The sequence below is a fragment of the Fragaria vesca genome, linkage group LG3 (assembly GCF_000184155.1).
Source record: "Fragaria vesca subsp. vesca linkage group LG3, FraVesHawaii_1.0, whole genome shotgun sequence".
NCBI lineage: Eukaryota > Viridiplantae > Streptophyta > Magnoliopsida > Rosales > Rosaceae > Fragaria > Fragaria vesca.
In genome coordinates, this window is record NC_020493.1 from 8,595,999 (window position 1) to 8,606,661 (window position 10,663).

At 36.2% G+C, this 10,663-nt stretch overlaps 2 protein-coding genes across 2 annotated transcripts; both read left to right on the forward strand.

Annotated features, from left to right (window-relative positions):
* Positions 1-35: 35 nt before the first annotated feature.
* LOC101297706 lies at positions 36-2,214 on the forward strand. The gene is made up of 5 exons (XM_004293982.1): positions 36-122; positions 486-539; positions 845-948; positions 1,548-1,586; positions 1,696-2,214. The coding sequence occupies exons 1-5, from the start codon at positions 47-49 to the stop codon at positions 1,828-1,830; spliced, it is 408 nt and encodes a 135-aa protein (XP_004294030.1). The 5' UTR covers positions 36-46; the 3' UTR covers positions 1,831-2,214.
* Positions 2,215-2,327: 113 nt separating this feature from the next.
* On the forward strand, positions 2,328-6,944 carry LOC101297997 (general transcription factor IIH subunit 4-like). The gene is given in 16 exon segments (XM_004293983.1): positions 2,328-2,605; positions 2,700-2,861; positions 2,957-3,028; positions 3,152-3,245; positions 3,393-3,493; positions 3,580-3,595; positions 3,597-3,626; positions 3,714-3,773; positions 4,252-4,320; positions 4,550-4,633; positions 4,740-4,823; positions 5,369-5,454; positions 5,551-5,641; positions 6,080-6,160; positions 6,310-6,384; positions 6,469-6,944. Coding segments are annotated over 16 exon segments (1,362 nt in total). The 5' UTR covers positions 2,328-2,492; the 3' UTR covers positions 6,613-6,944.
* Positions 6,945-10,663: the final 3,719 nt, after the last annotated feature.

The following is a 10,663-nucleotide window of genomic DNA, read 5'->3' on the forward strand; positions in this document are numbered from 1 at the left end:
TGTTCACAGAGAGAATCACAGAGGCAGAGGGAGAGAGAGAGAGACGATGATACGGCATCAATGGGGTCCTCCCTGCAATAATGAATGCACGCACAAGTACTCCGCCCTTATGCAGATTCCATGTAAATCTCTCCACACCTTTCCCCCGATCTCTAATTGGCTTTTCGCCAATTTATCAGATTCTTGTTTCCTCTTGCTTGTTTTTTAGATAAAAAAATAGCTCCGGCGGTCACGCTTTGCTTCTGTATTTGTGGCCCAAATAATACTGATGGTGTTTCATTTCATCTCGGCGTGCTTTGGTGGTCGAATTTGAAATGCATACTTTCAAGTAAAAAAAAATTGTTAAGATGAAGCGAATTCAAATATATACTATTCCGGCTCTCTTGTTTTGTTGAATCACATTATCATAATTGTGTGTATAATCTATTGGTGTTTGGAAATCTTAATATATGATCATAGTGTAACATGGGGGTGTTTTCTCGTAGGGCGAGTCTTTTGCAAAAAAGGATGCGATGCTGATGGAGAGACATGGGAAGAATGTGAGTATCATTTTGCTTGTTTCAGAAATTTATCAAGTTGCTTTGGTATCGTTTTGTGCTTTCGACATTTTAGGCTCACTCTTTTAGGCCCTATAAATATACATTCTACATGACCCAAAGCTGTAATCTGTTAGCTCTTATCACACCAAACAAGCTTGATGTGCAGTAAATCTTCAGACATGATTAGATAATTGGGTATAGTCGTATAGAGTTATTATGTTCTACATTGAAGCGGGGACTGATTATTACATAAATGTCTAAATAAGTCACAAGCATAGAAGTGATATATTGGAGTCAATTTATAGGCTTGGAGGAGTGCAATGAGATATGTTACAAGGATCCTGTCTTGAAGGATCAACAATGGAGTGCTTGCATTGACCGTTCTCCTGGAGTTGAAAGGTACTCAGAGGTATTTTTTTCCTTTACTGCTTCTTCTCTCAATAATATACACTTTTTAGGGTTTGAACAAGTACTGCTGTTGGGTAGGAACAAGCATATTTGTGGAGGAAAACATAGTGATGAACAGTGAAAGGATTATAGGATCATTAGGATGATAACGGCAAATGTTTTATACAAAATTATGAACATATGGTCATGTGCATTGAATCCAGGTTTGACATATTGTGCCTTGGGAGTCATCCATTTGATAAGTCCATGCAAGAGTATAAATGCATAAGCCTCTTAAAGAATCAGAAGGCCTAGTATATAGTTATGTGATTTGATCCAAATTACACTCAGGATTCAGTATTTATGTGTTGTTAGTTTTCAACATAATGTGTTTTAACTTTTAAGTTACTTTGCTGTTATTTGACAAAACATGGCAGTACCACAGTTGTATATTAAGGTGAAAAGTAGGAAAGGTTTAGCTCTCATGTTTGCATAATCATAACCATAAAGGATTGGTACTGCTATCTAAAACCTTGAGAAGTATGAAAGGTTAAGTACTCAAAGCTATCATTAATGTGCATTTTTCAGATTGAGTAGTTGCTGATCCAATTTCGCTTGCAGGAGTGCTTTCACGCTTGTGTATCTGGCTGTGGTTACAAGGTTAGTCTGCTCTTCATCAGTTGTTCTTGTTTCACTTAACACATTCCCATCTAGGATTTATTTAAATGGAAGTTCTTAAGCCCGGACTTAACTTCCTTCAATGTTGCAGTTTGACAAACCTCCAGACATAGCTGATAAAGTTCGCCCAAACAGGCCACCGAAGCCTCCCCCTGTACCAAAGCCAGCCTCACCACTTGTTGAATCTAAAGCAACGGCTGAAGACATACTTGGGACTTCCGCATAGTCACAGACAGAGATCTAATTATACAACAATATGAATACCAATATAGTTAGCTGAATAGTCTGCAGAATCCTCTCACATCAACTAACATCTGGGTTCCCATATTTTTTGACGGCAAAATGCGAACTGTGATCCCTTTCTATGTTATGATAGATTATTCGATCAATTTTTACATTCTTACCAGACGAGTATAAGTATATGTTTCACAGTGCCTTCTGTTCTTCATGAAAAATTTACTTCTCCATTTGTCTTGATCAAAGCTTCAGAATTTGAAGAAGCCATACAGCTATATATGTTTCTGAAAAATTTACTTCTCTATGCTTTTGAATTAAAGACACAGCCACCCCACTGCTTATTATTTTTTTTTCATTTTTGGACGTTTAAAAAGATCATTTTTGTTCATTCCATGGTAGCTAATATAACAAAAGTAAGGGGACCAATTAGCAAATTACCTGTCATTTTTCTACCTATAAATACAGAATAAACGCCAACGGAAGAGAGACCCTCCAATTTCTCTCAGACCAGAATTGCCAAAAAAAAAAAGACACTCCGACTCTCTCAGACATTGAAGACTGCAGAAACAGAATCTGCAAATTTGAATTTGGAATTCTCTAGAATTTAAATCTTTTGAGTAGAACCCTAGAATCGATCAGAATCGGTGGAAAATGCCTGAGGTGAGGATAATAGCGAAGAACTTCATGGACATGGTGGCCGCCTTGCCCGCCATGAAGCTCGATAAGCTCTACGACAACTCCTTCATCTGCGAAGCCATTCTCAGGTCTCAATCTCAGCCTTCCATCTCCGCTCTCAGTTTTTCGTTAATTTTTGAATGGTGTAGATTGTTCTAACGAATTTGGGAATGAAAAAATTAGGTCTCTTCCGCCATTGGCTAAGAAATACGTGCTGCAAATGCTGTGCGTGGAGTTTCCGGTCAACTCGAAGTCAATGGAGGAGTGGGTGCTGCCGGATGGGGCCTCCAAGCATCGGGTTGCTGTTGATCGCTTGGTTCAGTTGAGAATATTCACTGAGACCAGGTAATTTGGAGCTGGATGAATTGTTTTTTTGTTTAATAGAACTTTTTCGAATCGGTTTCGATTTAATGCTTCTCTGATTGTTGATTTTGTTGTAGGAAGAAGGGGGATGTTACGTATACATTGAATCCGATATTTCAAACTAATCTCAACAAGCTCCTGGTCTACGGGTAAAAGTGTTGTGTTCTTATTTTCGTCTCCGCTATTTGTAGTTGTTTGTTAAAATGACTAAAGATAATGCGAGAGAAAGTTAGTTGTTAGGTTATAACTGTAGATGTTTGGTGACGATGCAGTGTAGTTTTGCCAAGAGAACCAATGCCTTCGAATGTCACAGTGAGGCTCCCGAGCTCAGAGGAGCTTGAGGCTTTTGCCCTAGAACAATGGGAGGTATGGAATTCGTCTACGCATCTGCGTCTCTTGCTTATTTGGTGATCTGTATGATGTATAACAATGTACTAGACTCTGAGGCATTCTTATTGTGTAGTCTTGTGGTTTGGGTGCTCATGTTTCTGACTTTCTGTCTTGTTAAACCAGTGTTTCTTGCTGCAACTTATCAACTCATCTCAAACTGATAGGCCGTCGAACATCAGTTCTTCTATGATGAAAACTTTCCAGCGGGGTCTTGTGACTCAAAGGTCCATGGATTCTATATTATTCTTTCCTTTATGCAAGCCACTTTTCCTTTCGTAGAAATGTAAGACGATTTTTTTTTTTTTGTCAGAGATAGAGAAGCTCCTACGGTTAACTGAAAGTGGTTTTCAATTCTTGGTAAGCAACACATATCTCCTTCAGGCATGATGTTTCTACTTTTTACTAAATAAGTAGGTGTGATTTCTGACTACTGTTAAACCACAGCTAATGGATACAAATGCACAACTTTGGTACATCATCAGAGAATATATCACTAGCTCGGAGGTACAGACTCATCAAATTCTTAATTTCTGGTTTGTTATCTAGATTGTCACCCGTATTTCTGGTGAACTGGGTATATGTTTGCTTTCAACATTGGACTACTATTACCTATCAATAAAAACTCCGAGTAGCGTTGCAAACGCTAGAGAGGCAAGGTTTTGACAAGTATCGGATTTCACATTTTAGAACAAACAGTTCCCAGTATTTAATTATTTATTTAGAAAATTCAAAGATATTTGTATATGTTTATATGTCAATCTGTATATGATTCTATGGGTAAAAAAGAGAGAAAATGATATTGTTTCACTGCTTGATTCTAGAAATTGGATAGTACATAATGACTAAATTGTTTAGTGATGTAGATTGGTTTGCTTCATTTGTATTGAGTTGGAACTCATTAGGAAGAAAAACTGTAATGTTTTATTTACAATGTGTTCTTGAGTTTTATCTTATATCTCGTCTCTCAAAAAATACTGTGCAGGAGCGTGGGATAGATTCAGCAGATTTGATTGCATTCCTGCTAGAGCTAAGTTTTCATGTTACAGGCGAGGTATTAGTTGTACTTTAATGGATGCATATATATTCTATTGCAGTAGCACAAGCTTTATTGACTACGAATTCTCATGTTGTTATATTTTTTCCTACTGAAATTGTAAATCACTTGCACTAAATGTTGCTAAAAGGTCTTCAAAAAAAAATGTTGCTAAATACAATATTCTTTTTGTAGCTGTTTCCTTGCGAATTTTTCTCAGATTTGCATATTTGTCTTCCTCTTTTAGGCATATAACATAAATACATTGACTGAGCTTCAGAAGAATACGATCAAGGACTTCACAGATTTGGGATTGGTCAAACTTCAGCAGGTTGTACATTTGTGTTTTTATTTTGGTGTATGATGTCCTAAAAATATCCTGTATGATTGTTTAACTATTTTCCCACATGTTTAAACTCCATCTTTTGGGTATTCAGGGCAGGAAGGAGAGTTGGTTTATACCTACTAAACTAGCTACTAATCTTTCTGTGAGCTTGACAGACACATCATCGAGGAAACAGGTGTGTTACTGAACTCATTTTATCTTGGCCTCTTGATGCTGTGCAGTTCTGAATCTGGATCCTTGCCATCAATCATACTCTGAATGTTCTTTTTATCATAAAGCATCGTAATCAATAGAAATCACCATTGACTTTTGGAAATTTCCGATTCATACGTGTCCTAGCACTTGTCTGAAACTGATCTGCACTCAAAACTTGATTAATTTTAAAGGGTGGGATGGGGTAGGGAGATATATCAATCATAAGTCTATGTTTAACTTTTAGAGAAGTGGTAAGTCCGAAAAATATAAAGCTTCTAATTTGACATACTATGTGGCTTTTGCCATTGAGATCGTTATGGTATCTTTATTGCATTACTAGGAGTATGAACGTTTTCTAGCGCATGACAGTAGAAATTTACCTAAATATTTATTTGTTCTTTGTATTCTTGTTTTTTTTTTTTTTCCTTTAAATTTCAGCTTTTGATTTTCTTGAAAAGAAAATCTGTGTAGTTTCAGGGGTATATTTGGTGATTATAATTTTACTTATCTTACTTTTTCGTTCAGGGATTTGTAGTTGTGGAAACAAACTTTAGGCTGTATGCCTACTCCTCATCTAAATTGCATTGTGAAATTTTGCGTCTTTTTGCAAGGTATATGTTGAGAATTCCTTAGTTTGTTTTCTTATGTTGTTGATTTCTGAGGTAGGATTTTGTTGTCACTACTATTTCTTTGTCTTATATGTGCAGGGTAGAATATCAACTTCCAAACCTCATAGTTGGAGCAATAACAAAAGAAAGTTTGTATGGTGCTTTTGACAATTGCATCACTGCAGAACAGGTTAATATTGTCTTTTAGATGTTCTAATATTATTAGTTTAGTACAAAAACCAGTACTCTTCTATGCTTTGTCCTCTTCAATTATTATCTTGTACATGCTTTCAAGTTGTCTGGAGTTGAAAAATGATGGTGAGTTAGTATATGGTGATAGAGGCATAGGATTGTATGGGTTATTCAGCTCCAAAAGCATAAGAATTAAGATATTCTTCGGCTTCTGATTTACTGTACTTGGTTCAATCTTTTTATTGAACATATACAAGAGAAAGAAGTCTTTAATTGAGAAATAAAAACCAAAACATATACAAGAGAAAGAAGTCTTATGTTCAAAGATATGCTCTAAATTGCTAATCATGTTTCTCCATTTTTATACACACATTTCACGTGGAGAAAAATGGGGTTGCTGATAGTGTTTCTAATTTGTTAAATTTTATTTTGGCAGATAATTTCTTTTCTAAAGCAAAATGCACATCCACGTGTTGCGGAGAGGATACCATCTGTACCTGAGAATGTCACGGATCAGGTTAGACCCTTCTCTGGGATTTCGCTTTTGTTTCTGTCACCGAACTTGTAAGCTTAGCTATGCACTAATATCAATATGGTGATGTTCTTAGCATTGCATAGTCATCATTAGTTTTCTGAAGCTTTATTATGTTTTTGGCTTTTTGACAGATTAGGCTCTGGGAAACTGATCTAAACAGAGTTGAGATGACTAATGCATATATATACGATGAATTTCCATCCAGGGTAACATTCATCCTGTCTATGTGGTCTTGTATATTGTGTCTCCAGAGTCCAGACTTACATGGGTTTTCTCTTGGTATTTTCCAGGATCTCTTTGACGGTGCTGTTGACTATGCGAGAAGCTACAATGGTTTGCTATGGGAGGCTCCAGATGATTCAAAAAAGATGCGTTTGGTGGTCAGGTCTGAAAACCATGTTCACATGCGAGAATATCTTTCGGGTCAAAAGTAGTATGCCTCGTGGTATTAAATTTGAAGAACTTGACATGACGAAATCATGGTAGACTTTGTGCAACATTAAGTGCAGTAGATCACAATCAATTCAGAACCTGGAGTTAATTACGAGTTTTCTCGTTATAGCTGAAAAATGACTTGCATAAGTCTTACTTTTTGCAATATTATAGATAGGCTGTTATTTGTAAAAAAAGTAAAGGGCAGCTTAGGCTAATGCCGCACCGACATCTCTGCTGAGTTTACTGAATTTGCCTACACACTTGGAGACTGAAAATGTTGTACAAAGATGAGATCTTTTAAAGAAATGAAAGAGAGAAGAGGGATTAGTGCCTTCCTTTTTTAGATTGAACTAGCAGGTACCCCATATCATGTATGTAAGAAGTCATGAGAACACATGTAGGCTTAGCAGGTAAATGTGAGTAAGCTTTTTGAAGGACGATCATTTTAGTGTGGGAAGTCGTTATCTTATTCAAAATAAGAAACTTAAGTTTTTTTTTTTTTTTTTTTTTTCGGAACATGAAATAAGAAACCAAGCTTAGAAACCATATCTCTACTAGTAAAACTATTAGAGCATCTCCAATAGCTTCCTTATTTCTTGATTTTTTCAATTTTATGGAATATTAGGTTGTTTTGTGGTCGAACAACTTTCTCATCTCATTTCTTAAAATAGGGATGGAGAAGAAAGAGAATCACTCATTCCCTAAATTTATAGCAAAGTCTTCTTTCCTCAAATATTAATTATTCACGTGCTCTAACGATAAGAACAAAAATTTAGAATATTTTATTGAGTAATTTATGTTACAATGAAATATATGATTTTTTTATTATTATTATTAACAATCATATAACATTTTTTATTGTTGTAATAAATACTGAAATCTCTAAAATGGAGAAGCTGTTGGAGTTGGGGTATAAATTTTTTAGAGATTTTGGCTTTTGTTTTCCTATTTTAAAGAAATTTTGAGAAAACTGTTGGAGATTCTCTTACATGTCCAAGAAGGTTAAGATGGTGGGTCTGGATGACAGAACTAACTATAGAAAATGACATTCTATTACCCCAAACAGTTGCAAAAAACAGAAAACCCACATTTTAAAAGATTTAAACAGAAAAGGACACGAGCCTGGGCCTAAAAATCAAGTGATGCAAGCTGACTTTGAAATTAATAATAAAATGACCAAAATCCTTAAATTATTGAAAAAAAATTAACATCTATTGTCACTAGCTCATTTATCTCTATCCTCCCGATGATGCACAACACACACACACAGACACACACTCTCTCTCTCTCTAAAATTAGATTCTAGATCCAATTGATTTTGCCTCCAATAACCAAATATCGAAATGGTGTCCGGTAACTATGACGTTGTCTCAGTCGGTGTCGAGATCAACAATGATGCACTAGATCTCGCCGGTGAGACGTCGGAGCTCTTGAAGATGCGGTGGAGCTCTTTGGTGACGACCGGTTTGGTCGGCTACCTCCATTGTCGAGTACAACCTTAGGCTCTCCAGACGTCGTGGCTTCAACCTCGGGCTCTGACAATTTATCACTTCGAAATTTGTGGTCGTGGCTTCGAACCACTATCCAATCAAGTGTTGGTGGTCAGTGGTCATCAGAAGCGTCAAGGCTGCTGTGATGCTTGTGAATGGTAAGTTGCTGTGTAATAAGGGATAGGTAAGATTATTTGGCTATGTGGATGTGCATGGGATGGGGTTCATTAAACAATATCATGTCTTCTTTGGTTGGTTTTTTATATATTTTTTGTGGAAGTGTAAGATTCAAAGAAATACATTGGCATTATTGAGGACAACTACGGTGATTATGAAACGGTGGATAGTGTTAATGCAGACATGTTGCATCCTCTGCTGCAAGAGATTGTCAAAACTTTGTTTTTTCGATATTCAAATGTGTTGCTTGAGCCCTTTTGATGTTTTGGTATTATTGGGTCTGATTCACATTTGGCAATTCATAATTCACATTTGAATATATGAATATGATATTGACATTGTGTATCCTCTTATTATTGTGGGGTTAATTGCTTGGTTCATTTTATAGGAAAAGTTGTGGTGTGACTGTCCCTTTTGGACAGAAGATGACATGTGCCTCTTGCTTTAGTAAAAAAAAAAAAATAAACAAGTTGTGATGTGTTGCTGAGCATTTGATATGTGGTGATGATGATGAGTTTAATACTGCTATTGTGTCTGGTTTGGAGGATAATGGTGGAGGATTAGAGAGACTGTGTTTGATGATGTTGTTGGGTAGTGTTATAGATGGTCATGAAGAATATAGTAGTAGCAGCAACTAAATTACCAGCTAGTGCAATAGCAGGATTGGAAGAGTACAAGTGTAGCAATATACTAGAAGAATAGCTGTGCAGTAGTAGGATTGAAAGAGTATTGGTATAGTAGCAGAACTCGACGAGTACAAGTAGCAGATAAATTCTAGCGAGAGTGCAGTAGCAGGACTTGAAGGTATATGTGGTTTGCTATATATGAAAATCTTTAAGTAAGAGTACCGTCTTTTTCTTGAGGAAAAAAAATCCAATTGCAGCTGTGGTACTTAAAATTTGCTACTATACGTACTGAAAATAGCTACCGCTACATTGAGCCACTGAAAACCTGCTATTGCACTTATTGAAACTGCTACTACACTAGTTGAACCATTAAAAACCTGCTAGTACTGCACGTATTGAAAATAGTTGTTACTAGATTTGTTGATCGAGTCACTGAAAACATGCTACTGCACTCACTAAAGTTTCTATTACACTAGCTGAACCATTAAAAACCTGCTACTATTGCATGTATTGAAAATAGTTGCTACTAGATTTGTTGAGCCACTGAAAACATGCTACTGCACTCACTAAAGCTGCTACTACACTAGCTCAACCACTAAAACTCTGCTACTACATTAGCTGAGCCACTGAAAACATGTTATTGCACTTACTAAAGCTGTTACTACACTAGCTGAACCACTAAAACCCTGCTACTATATCTGTTGGAAGTGTAGCTTTCCAGAAAAACATGCTACTACATTAGCTGAGTCACTGAAAACATGCGACTGCACTTGCTAAAGCTGCCACTACATTAGTTGAACCACTAAAACCCTGCTACTACATCTATTAGAAGTGTAGCTTTCCAGCAAAACATGCTACTACATTAGCTGAGCCACTAAAAACCTGCTACTATTTCTACTGGGATGTTAACCTCTGCTACTACTTTCTGCAGGAATGTTAATCAATGCTACTATTTCTACTGGAATTAACTGCTACTACTACTGAGATGTTAACCCCTGCTACTACTTCTACTGGAATTAACTGCTACTACACTAAGTTATTAAAAATCTGTTACTGTATTCCATTTACTGAAAAATCTCAAAAGTGCTAAAAACATATTTAATTAGTGTAAGGTTAGTTTGGTAAATTAAACCATGACACATTACATGCAGGGAAAATATTGTCCTTAATTGTTAAAACTATCATTATTTGTTTAACAACAACACAAGTGGATTTATTTGTGTTTCAAATAATTTTAAAGGATATATATGTGATTTGCTAAACTAAACTATTACATGTACATGTACTCAAATATCTCTACTAGTAAAACTCCAAAGCTATACGCGTCGGATTCCATTGACAAGATTCCATCTACTGCATATTCACGAGCTATATAATATATAATGTACACTGCAAAATAATGAGGTTGTAATTGGAAGGGATTTCAGAAACAGCACTATGTAAAATGTTAATATCCAGTTATCCACAATATACGTTTGTTTTGGATCGGTTTTAATCACCGCCAAATGTTTTTGCCATCCCAAAAGTCTGAAATCTTTGGGTTCTTATTACCATCAAGCAAAATATTGCTAGCTTTCACATCTCTATGGATAATCCTTAATCTAGTCTTGGTGAAGATGTAAGAGCCCCAGTGCTGCAAATTGATCATTGTTGCCGGACAATGATGGTAGCAAACTAGCAACAATTACTCAACATCATGCTTCCAACTAGCTAGTTCAAAACTAACGAACCGAATCTTTTTATTCTCTCTCTCTCTC